This window comes from Gracilinanus agilis, chromosome 1 (assembly GCF_016433145.1).
Source record: "Gracilinanus agilis isolate LMUSP501 chromosome 1, AgileGrace, whole genome shotgun sequence".
NCBI classification, from domain to species: Eukaryota; Metazoa; Chordata; class Mammalia; order Didelphimorphia; family Didelphidae; genus Gracilinanus; species Gracilinanus agilis.
Genome location: NC_058130.1, coordinates 85,903,890 through 85,922,187, shown reverse-complemented (window position 1 = coordinate 85,922,187; position 18,298 = coordinate 85,903,890). Strand labels below are relative to the sequence as shown.

Sequence of the window (18,298 nt, the reverse complement as noted above, 5' to 3'; positions counted from 1 at the left end):
CTTCCTTCCTTCCTTCCTTCCTTCCTTCCTTCCTTCCTTCCTTCCTTCCTTCCTTCCTTCCTTCCTTCCTTCCTTCTTTCCTTCCTTCCTTCCTTCCTTCACAGCTAAGAAGTGTCTGAGGCCAGATTTTAACCCAGGACCTTCCAGCTCTGGGCCTGGCTCTCAATCCACTGAGCCCCCTAGCTGCCCCCTGCCTCTAGTCTTGAAGGACTTCTTTCATCCTCTATGATTTCTTTCTCATCACCAGCAAGGACTTGGCAAACACCTTTCCCAGTTCTTCACTAGCCTGGAATTTCGGATTCAGATTTCTTTGAACCTTGTGACTAACATCATTAAATGCAGCTGGGAGTTCTCTTATGCTTTCTTTACTTATCTTAGGCTTTAATTCCTGCTCCTTGTTTTTTGTCCTAGCCTTCCTTTTCAAAAAATTCTTCCTCTTAAGAGAAAGAACAGAAACCAGAAAGAGTCAAGCAGTCCTACCTCCTCTCTGTATGCATTGCCATCACCCCATCCTCCCTAAGCAGTTTTTTTCTTTGTCAAAATAGCTTAATGATAGAGAGAAAGACACTAACATCTCCCCTCTCTGCCCTGTACATTTCATCATGGTTAGGAATCTCTGGGACCTACAGTTTTAGAGGAGAAGCTCACCTCAATGGCAGGACTCCCCATCACTGCTCCTCCTCTGGAGCTCCTGTTTCCACATGGTTACTATGTTAAGAATAAATACTATCACATCTGGCCTCAGACACTTCCTAGTTGTATGACTCTGGGCAAGTCACTTAATCCTAATTGCCTAGTTTGCCTAGATTACCACAATTCTGCCTTGGAACTAATACATAGTATTGATTCTGAGACAGGAGGTAAAAGTTTTAAAAAAAAAGGAAAGACTACATCTTGTCTGTTATAGAAGGAAAGAGAAGGGCATATCCCCTCCTGCTCTTTGATCTTCCTTTTAATTCATAATTATAACTGAAACACGACCTTAAATTTTGTAAAGTGCTATAAAACAGGAATGCATTTTAGTCTTACAAGAAGTCTGTCTGATGAGTACTATTGTCCTCATTGTACAGATGAAGAAACAGGCTCCTGGATATTACATACCTTCTCCAGAGTCACACAGCCTAGGAAATGGCAGAATTAAGATCCAAACCCAGGTTATCTTGATTCCAAATAAAAACTCTATCCTCCAAGCCATCTCGATCCTGACATTTTAAAGAGCAGAGCCACTCCTTTGGACCTATGTAGCAGTTTCTCATCCTTGTGTCTTTTAAATAAATAAAAAAATTCTCTCTCTTGCAGACAAAGGAGGCACTTTTCCAAATCTTGAGTGATATGAAAAAAGATGATTCCCTGAATTTTATCCTGTTTAGTTCAGATGTGAGCACTTGGAAAGAAAATTTGGTCCCAGCCACTCCCGAGAACCTCAAGGCTGCAAAAGAATTTGTCCACAACATACAAGCCACAGGAGGTAAGAGGCTGTTAGCACGGTTGTCCAGCTTCATGTATGCCACTCCACCCTAAATTCCCCTTTGTCATCTTATCATCTATCATCCAGATCCAAGTGGGACTTGGCTCAATAGCCACAATCGTCTCTGAGTGCTAAATCCTGCTGCCTCCAGCTGAAGTAGATCTGGCATGGGTGTCGATGGGGTTTTGACTTTGAAGGATCATTCTATTGCCAATATGAATAATATGGAAATAGATTTTGAACAAAGATACATGTATAGACCAATGGAATTGCTGGTTGGCTCTGGGAGCAGGTAGGGAAGAGGGGTGGAAAAGATCACGAATCAGGTAACCATGGAAAAATATTCCAAATTAATTAATTCATTTTTAAAAAAGAAAGAAAAATAAAGTAGATCTGGCTAAACCTAGGATTCTGGGAAAGCAGACCATGCTTCCAGGCTCAAGTTCACTCAGCTCATCAATGACCAACTTCTGTATGATCCCCTAGATTCAATAGGCATCCTTTGAATAACTGAGAATTATTTGAATGTCTTTTGACTCCCTTCTGGAGCCCCATATCTACTTGAGTCATGTATAGAGAGAGCTAGTTATAGAGAAAAGAATGCAATGGGAGGCAGGTAGGTGGTTCAGTGGATTGATAGCTATGTCTAGAGATGGGAGGTCTGAGGCTCAAATTTGATCTCAGATACTTCCTAGCTGTGTGACCCTGGGCAAGTCACTTAACCCTCATCGCCTAGCCCTTAGAACCTAGCCTTAGAACTAATAGACAGTATTGATTCCAAGATGGAAGGTAAGGGCTTTAAAAAAAGAAAAGATTGAGATGGAATGATATGATAGAGTTAGACAGACCTTGGATATCCTATAGTCCAGGGCTTCTTAACTGGGGTCCGTGAATTTTTTAAATAATACTTTGAAAATTGTATTTCGATAGAATTGGTTTCCTTTGCAACTCTGTACATTTTGCTTAATGCATTTAAGTATCCATAGACTTCACCAGACTGCCAAAAGGTCCATGACATTCATAAGGATGGTTAAAACCTCTAGACTAGTTCAGTCTTCTCATTTCAAAGTTGAAATCATAGCCCAGAGAGAGAGGCACTTTTTCCAGTTCAGGCAATGACTTAGTAACAAAGCCTGGTCTCCTGACTCCCTAGTCCAGGACTATTTTCACGGTACCAAACTGCCCTGCTGGAGTCTAGAAGTAGGACGTGAAATGAGTCTAGAACCTTAATGTTACCTGGATCACCCAGTGATGAACAGGAAATTGGTGGATATACCTACTTCGGGATTGATCTCCCCTGGATTCCTGGTTATAGACTGATTTTTTTTTAAACCCTCACCTTCCATCTTTAAACAAAGGTCTTATTTGAGTCTTTCATTGGATTCCAGGTCTCTCTACTTTCTCACATCATCCCTTCCCAAGGGATAAGCAGATTCCCAGCCATCCCAAGTCAGATAGCCTGTCTGTCCTTAAGCTTTCTAGAAGCAGGTGGTCCTCTCTTTGTTGACCAGCCAGATGTGGCATCTTTGTCTTGAAAGGTCCATGCTTTCCTAATTCCTCATGGTTCTTTCCATATCGCCTCCTAAGTGATTCAATTTTTCTGAATAATAGGAATAATAGTAATAAATTTCTAAGTAAGAATAATAATAGCAGGTACTTATAGCACTTTAAATTTTATGAAGCCCTTTACGTTACATTATCTCATATTCTCAAAGAGATTATAACCTGCTCTTGCTTTTCCCCCTGTGAAGGTTAGGTAATATCCTCATCAGTTCTCATTCTAGGGAACTTCTGGTTAGATTTCTCCACCAACCAGCTTTCACAGGATCTTCGTGGAACTGTATCTCTAGAAATGTCCTTGGAACTTAGGCAAGATAGATGAATGGATGAATGAACAAATGAATGAATACACCTCAAACCTTTGAAACAAATCCCCTCAATCTTCACTAAATTCAAATCCTTCCCTCTGCCACAAGTTATTTTTAATTACTTTTTCCATTAATAAACATTTTTTCTTTCTCCTGCACTTACTCCCCTGGAAAAAAAGAAAATATTTGTTGCAAATAGGAACAACTAAACCAAACAAAAAGCATCTGAGATTTTGTAGGTACGGGTATGATGTCTACCAAGGCAGATCACATTTCCTTCCCTATTTTTATCAATGGCCTTTAAGAGTTCTTTTGATCAAAAAAGTCCTTCATTCTGTTACCACCCTGTTGATGCGATTATCTAAATTTAACTAGACTGGTGCTCAGGACATGGACATGAACTTTGTTACAGGTCCATTCTCAAAATCTTTCCAACTGGGTAGAGTCTGCCTATCCACTGGTGGTAGCTTGCCTACATGACCTGATGAGAGGTCAGTGAAAGATTTCCATGGTATCCTCTTCTAGGGTAGAATAATCATCATCATAGTAGTGCCTCACACTCATGGAGAATTTTTATATTTTTCCAATGCTCTTCCCATCATTTGTTCCCTGGGATCCTCACAACAGCTCTGTGAGGTAATTAGGTGTGAGGATTGTCTTTCCTATTTTACACACGGGGGAAAAGAGGCTCAGAGAGAGTAAACCTCCTCAGAGAGAAGACTGATGGCTGTGTGATTTATTAGTAAGGTTTTGGGGCAGATTCTAAGTCTTTTTAGGTGCTCTATCCATGCAAAGGAGAAGCTCATGGCTCTCCTTCAATGGAGTTCTGTTTGTCTATGCCATAGCAACCAACATCAATGATGGCCTTCTCAGGGGCATTGAGATGGTGAATAAAGCTCGAGAGATGGGAATTGTCCTTGACAGAAGTACATCTATAATCATCATGCTGACAGATGGGGAAGCCAATGTTGGTAGGTGGCTGAGCAACAGAAAAAGTGGGAGTAATGAGGGACAAAGTGGTGAGTTATGGGGAGGGCAGAGGTACTTACTCCTGGTGGGAAGAAGTTGCAGCTCAGAGTTGGGAAGAGGACTTAAAGTGAGCCAAAAAAGAAAATTATTTGGGATTGCTCTCACCTCTTCCTACCTCTTTTGTTTCCTCAACTCCACAAGGTCAGTAGCTTATATCTCACTTATGCATTCTGGGTAGAGGAATTTAATTGTCTGAGAGATGAATCAGATCCCTTGTTAAATATTGTTTATCTTATCAAGCTAAAAAGGGTTTCCCAAATTGCTTTTCGTGTCCCTTTCCCCTACCCTTAAACCACCCCATTGTGTCCAATTCTGAGCTCAGACCTAAATCATCTGTATTCCCTCTTGCAGGAGAAAGTAGAGTTGAAAAAATTCAGGAGAATGTGAGGAATGCCATTGGAGGCAAGTATCCATTATATAACCTTGGCTTTGGCCATGATGTCAATTATAACTTCCTGGAAAAGATGGCTCTGGAAAATAATGGGGTGGCCCGACGAATCTATGAGGACTCTGATGCCAACTTGCAAATGCAGGTACCAGTTAAACCAGTTAAACCAGTTAAACATCAATAACAAATATTCCCCCTGCCTCTAGCTTCTTGGGAATAAGAAATAATCATTCAACGTTTCTAATTTCTACTTCTATTCTTTGATTCTAATCTTAATGTCTAAAATTCTATGTAACTGAATTCTAGGATCCTACAATTCCAAGGTACAAATCTAGTATTCCATTATAGGCAGAATAGCATAGGGGTCAGAGAGTTAACTAGCCATTAGGACCGGGCACTGTAGATTATAGTTGAGTTGCCATTCTACATCAGTGGTGAGAATTTTTACACAGAAATTTCCCTACAACAATTAATTTTTAAGTCTGTACTCAATCTCTGTTACATTCTTCCCTCACCAAATGAAGACCCTAAGACTAATTTACACCTCTAAATTCTTTCATTGCCATTTATAGGTCTAAAATTCCATGGTTCAATCTTCTAAGATCTACGATTCTAATTTACAAGTCTTGAAAGTCCACAATTCTAACTTCTAGACCAAAGATTCTATGATTTTCAACATTCACCTCAAAGATTCTGTAATTCTAATTCACAAGCCTGGACTCCAATAATTCTACCTCCCAGTCTAAAGTTCTATGATTATAGTTTCCAAGACCAAGTTCCCAAATTGCTGGGAGCTCCTTGCTGAGGAGAAACAGCCTGTTGGGTTTTTCAAAGAGAGCTCTTCCCATCCCAACATCTCTAAAGACTTAGCAGGACTGCTTTTCTAACTCTTCCTCCCCTATTTCTCTCCCTTGTGGGGTTAATGTCTATTTCCTTTTCTGGTTATTTCTAGCCCATGTTCTATGTTGAAAGGGTGGGTAAACGTATTCTGATTATAAGCCTGACTCAGGAAAAAACCCCAACAAAAAAGTACAAGTAACAGCCAAAAGCTATTCATAAAACTAACAACTAAATCAAGATTCACATATGAATCTTCAGGTTCCTTTAATGTAAGTTGAGAGGTTTGGAGTTAATAAGTGTTAAGGACCCTTCTATCCCTGATATTCTGAGAGACTCAGTAAACCTGCCCCCAGCTCCTGGTGGCCAGGAGTGACTGTGTTGTACCTCTTGTGTTTCTCAGGGTTTCTATGATGAAGTGGCCAATCCGTTGCTCATCGATGTAAACTTGCAGTACCCACAGAATGCCATCAGTGATGTCACTCAGAATAACTACCAGCATTTCTACGATGGCTCTGAAATTGTGGTGGCTGGGAAACTGGTGGACTTTGAGACAAACAGTTTCGTTGCTGACGTGAAGGGACATGGTGTGAGTCACTGTCTAGTTTGGGGGCCTGGTTCTGGGCTCCTGTTCAGCAAGGAGATTGTCCTACTGTGGCATGTGAGCTTGGAAGTTTGCCAGCTTGGGATTTGGTGCTTTCTTTATTTTCAAGTTTCTTTAATTTTAATTTTGAATATTTTCCCATAGTTACATGTTTCATGTTCTTTCCCTCTCCCCCAAGCCTCCCTGACCCCCCTTAGCCAAAGCACAATTCCACTGGGTTTTACATGTATCATTGATTAAGACCTAATTCCATATTATTGATGGTTGGACTAGAGTTATAACATTGAGTGTCTGCATCCCCAATAATATCCCCATCAGCCCATGTGTTCAAGTAGTTGTTTTTCTTCTGTGTTTCTCCTCCCACAGTTCTTCCTCTGAATGAGGCTAGTTTTCTTTCTTATAAGTCTCTCATCCTTGCTCTGGATCCTTGCATTGCTGCTAGTAGAGAAGTCCATTATGTTCGATTGTACCACAGTGTATCAGTCTCTGTGTACAATGTTCTCCTGGATCTGCTCCTTTTACTCTGCATCAATTCCTGGAGGTCATTTCAGTTCACATGAAATTCCTCCAGTTCTTTATTCCTTTGAGCACAATAGTATTCTATCATCAACAGATACCACAATTTGTTCAGCCATTCCCCAATCGAAGGACATTCTCTCATTTTCCAATTTTTTTGCCAATTTGGTGCTTTCTTATGAATGACATAGACCCCAGTATCAGGAAAATAACTAGCTTTATGACCATCTCTCCCTTAATTTCCTCTGCCAAAAACTTAAAAAACCTATGCTGGGCACCTCACTGAAGACTGAAAAAGTACAAAAGTGCTCTGTCCCCATATTAATATATTCCATCTAATTAGGGGGCTGGCATGAGACAAGAGTTAGCACCAAGGTCTATTTTCCTGGAACTTGATCTTCTGCTGAACACAGCATGCCATTGCCCCATTTCTGCCAAGGATGAGATCATCCCTTCATCTTTTCCCCATTCTCCCCAGGCCTTAAATGACCTGACCTTCACAGAAGAAGTGGACCTGAAGGAGATGGAAAAAGCCCTTCAGGAGCAAGAATACATCTTTGGAGACTACATTGAGAGACTCTGGGCCTACCTCACAATTGAACAACTCCTAGAAAAGCGGTAACCTCATTTCACATCTCCTTCTTATCCAGTACTCTGAGGCAATCTTGAAGTCAGGATGTCCCCTAGCTCAGCATCTCTCAAGACTTTGAGTTCACTTAGACAGGGTCTGATCTTTGGAGCCTCCCTTAGAAGGTCAATGTGGTCTTTGACTCATTGTGCCAAACATTTACTCTGAAAAAATCATTAAATGCATCTTGTGTCTAGGTTTATATAAATGTTGTTAATAGGATCCCTAGTTCCTATAGAAGCACTCAAGGGAACATATGCATATAAGAAGAGGACAGTTTTTATATTGCATTAAAAAAATTCAGAAGGTTTAAAAGGGCTCATGGATACCAATAAAGAGATATAGAAAAAGCAGAAAGTCCTCACTATAGCCCATTGGCTCCCTGTAGAGGGAACTGAACTTGAGGTTGCTTAGCAAGGCAACACTGATTTTCTGCTGAAATTTCTCTCTTTTGCAAAGTCCTAAACAGTCTCTTCCAGACTCATAATACTACCTTGTTATTTGGATTAATATCAGAAGACTAGACCTGCATCATACAACTAATGACATATATGGTCTTAGAGAATTTGAAGTCTTATGTATAAACAGAACTCACACAAATGAAATGGCTGGAGAAGGGGAAGACAGGGAACTGTTATATTAGCACTGGAGTAGCATCTGTCCAGAGTTCACCTCTTTGCTCACTCCCTCACAGGAAGAATGCTCAGGGGGAGGAGAAGGAGAACCTGACAGCTCAAGCTCTGGAACTGTCTCTAAAGTACCACTTTGTGACACCACTGACATCCATGGTGGTCACCAAACCTGAAGACAATGAAGAATCAGAGGCCATTGCAGACAAGCCTGGGGAAGGTAAGAGACCATACTTTGCAAAGACCACAAACCAAAGGGACCAGGAAGCTGGCTTGGGTGGAATCAAGGTTTGAATAGGCAGGGAGTACTCTGTAGACTGAAGATAATGGATCATAGTGCAAAAGAGTACTGGCCTGGGAATAAGAAGCCCTGGGTTCAAATCCTTGTGGTGTCACTAATTCATTGTGGGACTTTGGGAAAATTATTTGACTCCTGTGGGCCTGTTTCTACCCCATGTAAAATAAGGGCACCGGGCCAGGTGACCTCTAAGGACAGTCCACTGCATAAAGTCTTGGTTCTAAGCTATAGCCAGTTTGAGTGTATCCATTTTCAACAAGAATGAATCATATCTTTTGATTCAAAATTTGGGATCAGTAACTACCTTGGGTTTCTGTGAAGCTGACTCCCTTTGACTTCTCTCTTTTCTTTTCCCCCAATGCTTGACTTGCTGGAAAAACAGAAGGTAAGTCTTCAGACCTGCTGCTGACTGGAGTTTTCCAGGGGATCATGGGGAGTGGGGAGGGAGGGAGAAAGAAATAGGGAAGTTTCTCCAAAGCAATATAGAGACTTTCTGAGCCCCTCTGCTTTCTTCTCTGGGGCCATACCCTATAGCTTCAGATTCTCTGGCATTGCCAAAGGCAAAATGAAATATCAGAGGACTCTCCTGAGATACCATTCATTCATATTACTCACCTCTGTATGGGGATGGAAGGAGCACAGTAGGTCAGAGGGGACTTCACTTCTAGCCTACTTTTGTCAGCAACTTGCTTTGTGACTATGAGTGAGTAGCTTTCCTTCTTTTGGCTTCAGATTCCCCCTGTAAAATACCCTACCCTTTTTTTGTTTGTTTTTCCCTTCCCTTCCATCTTGGATTCAATACTGTATATTGGCTCCAAAGCAGAAGAGTGGTAAGGGTGAGCAATGAGGGTCAAGTGACTTGCCCAGGGTCACACAGTTAGGAAGTGTCTGAGGCCAAATTTGAACCTAGGACCTCCTGTCTCTAGGCCTGGCTCTCAATCCACTGAGCTACCCAGCTGCCCCCTACCCTACCCTTTTGACTTCATGGCTGGTTGCCATGCTCTAGGGCAGTGATGGGCAAACTATGCCCTTGGGCTAGATACAGCCCCCTGAAATGTTCTATTCCTAATCTGAATACAATGAGTAGGATACAATACAATGAAACTTCAAAAGAGTTGCCTTAGAAACAAATTGACAGATGAGCATTTCCTTTCCTTTGGCCCCTCTTTAAAAAGTTTGCCCATCACTGCTCCAGGGAGGTAATGGATGTGAAAAAACATTGGCAAATGTAAGGGATTATTTGTCTTCTTTCCTGCCTCCAACATAATAATTTCATGCAGTAACAGCCTGACATTCACAGTCCCTTTTGGGCTACTAGTCCTCCCTCTCTATAATAGTGTTTTCAACTGCCCTCCCGCCATTTTCCAAAGTTTATCTCTGATGATATGGTCTAAGATCCTCATGCTAATGAAATAATTCAGACAGGCTTTTGACCAAGCACATCAAAGCATCTGTGTCATGGTCGGAAATCTGGTTTAAACTATTGGGTTTGAAAGGGAAGAAACAGTATACTTCTTTTTCCCATATAAGGTAGAGGCAATGCAGTGAAGTGAGGTGATTCCTCCTAAGGTACTATTTGAAGTTAGAAGATCTGGGTTCCAAACTGGACTTACTAGTTACATAGTCAGATTTTAGGCAAGTCACTTAATCTCTCTGATTTGCAGTTCTTTCATCTTTAAAATGAGGACAATGATATTGGTACTAGCTATCTCAAAGGGTAGTTTTATAAATTTAAGGCTGTAAAAATATGAACTATCTTTATCATGAACTATCAGTTTTCCTCTCTGCCCAAGAGGAAGGAAGAGTCAAGACCACAAACCTCTAAAATCTTACCATTGGGGTCCAAGGTCAGGAAGAAAGAAGTGTAAGTAGATATTTTCCCATAGGCTTTAGTGATAGAAGGACCTTAGAGGTAGTTGAACCCCTTCATTTTACAGGTGAGGAAACTAAAGCCTAAAGACATTATGGGATTTATCCAAGGTTATTCATTAGTAGATGTCAGAGTGGGGAGATGAACACAGGTCTCAACACCAAAACTAGAGCTCATTTTACTGTTCTATACGTCTCTCTACTTTTAGAGTTTCACCTTTACCAGAGATACCCTTGCTGCAATAGCCTAGTCCAAGTCCAAACTTTGAAGGGACTAGAGAGAGTCCAGGTAGATAGAGGCCATGGGCTAATGAATGGACTGAGAGACCTGGAGTGAGGCTCTAAAAACTGCTAATCGCTGCCTTATCTTTCCTTTGCAGTGAAGGCTGATCACATCATGCAAACCTGTGAGTATCCTATTCTAGAGGGTTTGGGCTGGGATTAAAGAAATGATTTTTCTAAAAAGTGAGCAAAGCTTTCTAGATTCTATCAACTGAAGGTTAGATGGGTGAGAAGACACATGAGCTATCAAAAACGATTTCTCCTTCAAAGACTCATTAAAAAATGATGTTTTCTTTTTTTACACATCCAAGTCTGGGCATTAATGTCACCTCTCTGACTGGAGCCAAGCCTTCCTCATTTAATACTGTTGTTTTCATTTGTGTCTTTTCAGATGCAACCCAAGTCAATTACCAGCCTCCATCCACTCCCTATTACTTTGGTGAGCCTCAAGTCTTGAGGACTTTGACTCCATCACCAACACCAGCAAAAATCTTCTGAAAAAAAACACCTTTTCCTGCCTTTGGTCCAGTATGAGAGATCCAGGGACCAAGGGGCACACACACACACACACACACACACACTCACACACACACAATTAGTGGAAAGAGTCTCGGGGGAAGGGATAAGGTTGGAGAGGCCAAGGGAGAAGGGAAGATGATTTGAGGCCAGAGATGGATTGAGGACTGTAAAGAAGTTAGGGGGAGAAGTTCTTGGTTGGAGAGCAGAAAGAGACATACAGAGGGAGAGGAAATTGGAAGCCTGAGGAGAGAAACATTAAGGAAAGAGGTTGAATGAAAAAGATGGCCCCTGGGAAAAGCTGTAGGAATGGGATGACATGGGATGACAGTAAGGAAGATTTTGGATGGGAGGTCTTGGGGATAGGGAAAAATTGATGGAAAAAGAAGGTGAGCCAAGGAGAAGTTCTATGGGGAGATGAGGAGAAGTTTCAGAAAGAGGGGAAAGGAGATGAGAGAAAGAAACATTGATCAAAGATCTGGAAGTGGTTCCCTCTGATGGGTGAATGGAAGAGGAAGAAGAAATCCCTGGAAAAGATGCTTGATAGGGAGAGATTGGCTCCCTTGGCTGAGCCCTCCATAGCATTTTGTATTTCTTTCATAGCAGAGAGTTCCTATGGGGGTCCATTAAATTGTGAATCACCCTGCATTAGACTGGAAGCTCCCTAAGGATGACAACCAGCTGGGAATTATCATTTCTCATATTCATTATGAGGCATAGTGTCATGCATGTACTAGGCCACCATGTTTCTTATATAGAGATGAGGGAGTCAGGGAAACAAAGGAAGAGTTATAAAGGCTCCCCCTGTGAAAGGGAGGAAGAGAGGGGAAAAGAAGGAGGAAGCCAAGAGAAAGGGCAAAGAAGAGCAGAAAGAGAGAGAGAGAGAGAGAGAGAGAGAGAGAGAGAGAGAGAGAGAGAGAGAGAAAGAGAGAGAGAGAGAGAGAAGCAAGGAGAGATTTTGATATTAGATCTTAGGTTAAATATAAGAGGAGACATGAAGCATTCCCCCACTCCCAATATCTGATGAATAATGATAATAATATTTATGTAATGTTTACTATGTGCCAGATACCATGCTAAGCACTTTACAATTTTTCTCTTTTGATCCTCACAACAACCCTGAGAGGATGTAGGAACTATTATTATCCCCATTTTATTGATGAGGAAACTGAGGCAAACAGGTTAAGTGACTTGTCCAGAATCACCCAGGTAGTCTCTTGGGCTGGATGTGAACTCAAGTCTTCCTAACTCAGTGCACAATGTCCTATGTACTATGCACCACCTAGCTAAAGACAGAGGTGAACCAAAAGTTGGCTTGCCCTACATTACCAGTGTCCCCTGGTTGACCAAATCTCTCTCCCTTTCCATGAATGATGTACCTCAGTACCTTTCTGGGCAAAGTCAGAAAATAGACCCACTATAGGTTCTTTGACATCTAAGTTCAAATCTTGTCTCTGATTGACTGGTCCAGTCAACTAACCTCTCAGAGTCTTGACTTCCCTATGTGGAAAATGGAGATAAAAATACCTGTAGTGTCTACCTCTCAGGGTTGTTGTGAGGCCAATGGGATAATGTGCATAAAACACTTCATGCCCTGTCCCTCCTAATTGCCTAAGCTATGTTCTATTTCCCATTTGCCTGCAGTGGATGGAGACCCACACTTTATCATTGAAGTGCCCCAAAAGGATGACGCTCTCTGCTTCAACATTGATGAGGAGCCAGGGGTGGTGCTGAACCTCATCCAGGACCCAGACACAGGTGGGGGCTGAGGCAGAAGAATGGCCATATGCAGGCTTCTGGGACGATCCCTAGGAAGACTGTGGAGGGGGCTGGATCCCAGCATAGACGATTCTAATGATCTTGAGACCAGAGTCAGCATTGTCAGGTTATAGGACTTCAGAGGTCATCTAGTCCAACCCCCTTACTTTAAAGAGGAGGAAGCTGAATCCTATGGTGGCTAAATAAGATGCCAATAATTATACTATTTATAAATGTATAACTAGATAAATATTTACAATATATGAATATAAATATTTATGATATTAATAATAATAATAGCTCACATTTAGCAGGGTTTTGGAGTTTTCAAAGCTCCTTATAGGTATTATTTCATTTGATGTTCTCAGGGTCACACAGGTAGTGTCAGAGATAAGACCAAAGCCCCAGGTCTCCAACCCTGAACTCAGTGCTTTTTCCATGGGTTAGTCTGGGGTCTAGAATAGAAGTCAGTAAAGGGTTAGAGTTAGGGATTAGTTTGTGGCCAATCAGTCAATAAACATTTATTAAGGACCTTGTGCTATGTGTTGGGGATATAAAAAGAGCCCAAAGTTTTTGAAGAGCTCACAGTCTAATTGGAGAAACGATATGCAGATGACTTTTACAAACAAGGCCAAGATCAGTTATCAGTTTGAGGCTAGAGTTAGGGTCAAGTCTACTGTTAGAGAAGAGTTAATACCACTGATCAAATGTTGAGAACCTTGGATCACTCACTTATTCTCCTCATTCCACTGCTGTCCAGGGATCACAGTTAATGGGGAGATTATTGGAGAAAAGAAAGCCAGTTCAGAAACAACGAAAAGAAAGTCATATTTTGGGAAACTTGGGATCATTGACCCACAAATGGACTTGAAGATTGAAGTGACAACACAGAAGATCACTCTGTGGAGTGGAGGGAGAAGGAATAGCTTTTCCTGGATGGACACAGTCACTATCACACAGAATGGGTAATTGAATTTTCCAAAAAACTTATAGATTATAGAACTTTAGAGCCAAAGGAGCCTTAGATATCATCTAACCAAGCTTCTTCATCTTACAAATGAGTAAACTGAAGCCCAGAGAAGTAAAATCACTTACGTAAGGTCTACAAAGTCACTTTTATTTTAAACCTTTACCTTCCATTTTAGAATCAATACTAAGTATTGATTCCAAGGAAGAAGATTGGGAAGGGCTAGGCAATTGGTGTCAAGTGATTTGCTCAGGGTCACATACCTAGGAAGTATCTGAAGCCATATTTGAACCCAGGGGCTCCTATTTCTAGGCCTGGCTCTCTATCAACTGAGTCACCCTTCAGGGCTACTTTTAGGAAATACCTCCCAGTTACACTCTGAAAAGCAATACAAATAGAAAATAGAGCCTTTTTCAGAAAGGTTTGTACAAATTCCTGGAGAGTAGATCTCTAATGAGTCACTTGGGTGTCAGGGAATGAGGCCATTCCCTGCACTCCTAAACTGTCTCTTCAGAGACAAATTAAAAGGGATGGCCCACAGGAACTTTTCTGGTTTTGACAAAAGTGATGAGCAAAGTCATAAACTGGAAAACAACAACCATAACACCGGCAACAACCATAGCATTAATAATAACTTCCTACATTTATACATTTTCTTAGCTAGTTTTTTTTAAACCCTTACCTTCCATTTTGGAATCAATACTGTGTATTGGTTCCAAGGCAGAAGAGTGATAAGGTCTAGGCAATGGGGGTTAAGTGACTTGCCCAGGGTCACCCAGCTAGGAAGTGTCTGAGGCCAGATGTGAACCCAGGACCTCCTGTCTCTGGACTGACTCTCAATCCACTGAGCCACCTAGCTGCCTCCTCAGCTAGCATCTTAACTGAGACTCACTACAACCCTATGAGATCCTTACAATATCATTAGGCCCAGAAGGGGAAAGGGACCCGGACTAAGTGATTCAGCAACAGAGATCAAGTTGTCTTCTGACAACTTCTGACAACTGGCCAGGCCTCAAAAAAATCTTTTTACTCAATTGGTTGTGTACTATAAAAATAATAATTGGGCAAGCAATGCAAGGCACAAGGAACAGTAAAGAGACCCTTGTTTATGAAAAAGAAACTATTTATTTAAATATATATATATATATATATATATATATATATATATATATATATATATATATATAAAGGAAAAAGGATTTCTAATTCTAAGGGATTCTAACTCCACCTAAATAAATTCTCAGGTCCCACAAGGAATCGCTTCTCCTATGTTTCAGAGGCTATGCTAATCCTCCCTGATTTAATTAACCAATTTTATACTATTCTAAATAAACCTAACCACTATAACTCTTAACCTCACCTTTAAGTTATAAAGATAACCAAGGCTAGCTGGTTGAATCTCAACAAGAATCAAGTTAGGACTCTGAGCCTTAAGAGATTCAGAGTCCAACCAAAGACCAGGTTTTGTTTGGTCTTTTCACAGTTTAACCAATCTAAAGACAGTAACAGATAAATGAATAGTGTTTCCCAAGTCGAAAAGAAAACACTCTCCTCCTTCAAGTCTTTCCCTCAGACTGAGATAGAGAGAGGCAAAGATGTTACCTTCTCCAGCCCTGACAGAGAAAGCAGCTGCATGTGGCTCTGTCAACTGCCAGAAGTCCACTCCCAGAATGCCACACCCAGAGAGTGTAACTGTCATAGAAATAAGGGTTATAACTGCCAACAGTTGAAATTAACACTCTCCCAGCTCTATTTGAAACTCCAATTCTTCCTCAAGTTGGCTTCTCTACTTCTTAGCTTTCAACTAATAAAACAATACTTATTTTCTAATATCATCTTTATAGTACCCATGTCATATACAGGGTGAATATTTTAACTCTAAATTGATCTCAGCAGGTTTTCAGGGATCTTATGTATACTTAGTTTTCAACTTTAATTCAGGTTGCTTCCTCAGAATTAGATTTCAGAGAGTATATGGTGACAATCTTTCTCAATTTTTGTTTTTCAGTCTGTCAGTGGCCATCAACAGGAAGAAAAACATGGTGGTCTCCATTGGAGATGGAGTCACCTTTGTGATTGTCTTACACCCAGTGTGGAAGAAACAGGACTTCCTTGGGTTATATACAGTTGACAGTCACCGGATGTCAACACGAACACATGGACTACTGGGTATGAGTCTGAACATGTTAGAACCAAGATCTTTAACAGTTTTTGCCTCATGGTCACCTTTGGCAATCTGGGGAAGCTTATGCCACATTTTTAAAATGATGCTCTTAAATATATAAAACAAAATACATAGGATTACAGAAGAAATCAATTTTGAAATACTGTTATATATATGTGTGTGTATATATATATATGTGTGTGTGTATATATATATATACACACACACATATATATACATACATATATATATTCACACATATATATATTCACACATACATACATATAAAGCTGACAAGCCCCAGATTAAGAACCTATGCTTTAGGGGGATCCAAAGACTTTGAATTTGATAGAATTACCTGTTATTACTCCCAGTCTTTACAAGTAATGATAATAATGATCACATAAAAGTCTTGTTCCAGTGATTTGTCATGATGTACTCTTAAAGGTTATGCCAGGATGTCACAAGTTCTGAAAAGTTCTACTGAGCAACAGAGGCTTTGATACTGACCCACTGTTGGTCTGTGCTTAGTCTAACCTATCTGAGTTTAGAAAAGTTGGTTGACCACCAAATGATGACCTTTTTTTTCAGCCACAGCAGCCCATGAAAATGATCTCCAAAAATGTTGAAAAGGTTTATAATTGTCATCTGTAGAAGGAATAGTCCATGACTAAAATCACAGATCCCTAAAGTATTGTCATTACTATAGTAACACTATTTTTTGGAAGAATGCTATTTGGAGCAATACCCAAAATACTAATCACAATGATGATACCACTTAACATTTGGATAATGTAGTATTTTTCAATGCATTTTCACAGTCATAGTTCATTTGATCCTCATTATGTCCTGGAGAGCCACATAGGGAAAACATTATTTCCCATTTTATAGAGAAGAGTGAAGTCACACACACAGGATCATATAGCAAACCTAGGAGAGCCATGAATATAGAGCTCTGTTTCCTCCTAGGCTAGCGTTTTATCTAACATACTAAAATAGATATTTTAGGGAGAACAAGTGTTGATACTATAAACTTCCTTTTTTTCTAGGACAATTCTTCCATCCTTTTGACTTTGAAGTTTTTGATGTCCGGGCAGGTTCTGACCCCAAGAAGCCTGATGCCACAATGATAGTGAAAAATAATAAGTTGACAGTCACCAGGTAAATAGGGTCTTCTAAAAACCCAGTTTTTCTATAGATCCTGTGTATTTCTGAAGTCTTCCTCTTGGGCCACACAAAATTTATTATGAGGTTCCTAGGTCACTATTTTCATGATTTAGGGGTTTCTTTGGGGGCTCTTTCAATAAGAGAGGTGGGGAGCATGTCTGGATCATGAAAAAGTCCAAGACCCAGGACCAAAGTCAAGGGCTTCATGTTTCTGCTTTTCTATCCTGATATCAAGTCTACAACATAGGATGCTCTGAACTCCCACCCAAGACAGATCCACTTTTCCTTGTGTGACCCCAACATCTTAGAACCTTGACCATTTTTCCAATTCATCATTTTTTTTCCCCAGGGGTTCACAGAGAGACTATAGGAAGGACTCTGGCCATGGTTCCAAGGTCTTCTGCTGGTTTGTCCATGACAATGGATCTGGGCTGATTGATGGTGTCCACACTGACTATATTGTACCTGACCTATTCTACTCCAGTCCAACTCACTTCTAATCAGAGAAACAGACAAAAGACTGGATTCCAAGAGATAAAATAAAGAGTGGTTTGGCTTTTTGTGTGCTATTGTAGTCCATGAAAAAAAGGGGCTAGCATTGATGGAAATTATAGAAATTTAAATGCTTAGAAATAATTAGAATTAAATAGAAAATACAGTAGAGAATAGAAGCTATGTATAAATCTATAGCCAGAAAATTTCAGAATTGGAAGAGACCTTTAGTTTGCTTTATGCCTGAATAAGAATTCCTAGAACAATATACTCAACAAGCAATCATCTCATTTCTATATGAAATTCACCCTAGGAAGGGGGAATGTGGAATATAATATGGTGAGAAGAGGTAAGGGAAATCCTTCTTTGTGGCACTTCTAATTCTTCCTTTGTTCCTCCATCCAATGGTCTTCTGCATGGTTTTCGTATCTTTTAAAAAGCAATTGTAGGGGGCAGCTGGGTAGCTCAGTGGATTGAGAGCCAGGCCTAGAGATGGGAGGTCCTGGGTTCAAATCCGGCCTCAGACACTTCCCAGCTGTGTGACCCTGGGCAAGTCACTTGACCCCCATTGCCTACCCTTACCGCTCTTCCACCTATCAGTCAATACACAGAAGTTAAGGGTTTAAAATACAAAAAAAAAAAAAAAAAAAAAAAAAAAAAAAAAAAAGCAATTGTGATATGGTCAAAGGATACAAATAGGCAGTTCTCAAACAAAGTAATTTACAGTTCTCTATATTCATGCCCCAAAATGCTCTACATCACTATTAATCAGAGAAATGTAAATTAAAATATCTCTGAAGTACAACCCCATACCTATC

At 40.5% G+C, this 18,298-nt stretch overlaps 1 protein-coding gene across 1 annotated transcript in view; it reads left to right on the top strand.

Annotated features, from left to right (window-relative positions):
- The window catches only part of ITIH3 (inter-alpha-trypsin inhibitor heavy chain 3), a 42,283-nt gene extending 24,739 nt beyond the window's left edge, over nt 1–17,544 (top strand). Inside the window, exons 5-18 of the mRNA XM_044676593.1 lie at nt 1,293–1,468; nt 4,182–4,307; nt 4,717–4,898; nt 5,994–6,179; nt 7,189–7,328; nt 8,033–8,187; nt 8,648–8,650; nt 10,515–10,541; nt 10,808–10,855; nt 12,577–12,690; nt 13,451–13,655; nt 15,666–15,826; nt 16,871–16,982; nt 17,338–17,544. Coding sequence (XP_044532528.1) covers nt 1,293–1,468; nt 4,182–4,307; nt 4,717–4,898; nt 5,994–6,179; nt 7,189–7,328; nt 8,033–8,187; nt 8,648–8,650; nt 10,515–10,541; nt 10,808–10,855; nt 12,577–12,690; nt 13,451–13,655; nt 15,666–15,826; nt 16,871–16,982; nt 17,338–17,488 — 1,786 coding nt within the window. The 3' untranslated portion in view covers nt 17,489–17,544. The remainder of the gene's footprint in view (nt 1–1,292; nt 1,469–4,181; nt 4,308–4,716; nt 4,899–5,993; nt 6,180–7,188; nt 7,329–8,032; nt 8,188–8,647; nt 8,651–10,514; nt 10,542–10,807; nt 10,856–12,576; nt 12,691–13,450; nt 13,656–15,665; nt 15,827–16,870; nt 16,983–17,337) is intronic.
- The last annotated feature ends 754 nt before the right edge of the window (nt 17,545–18,298 follow it).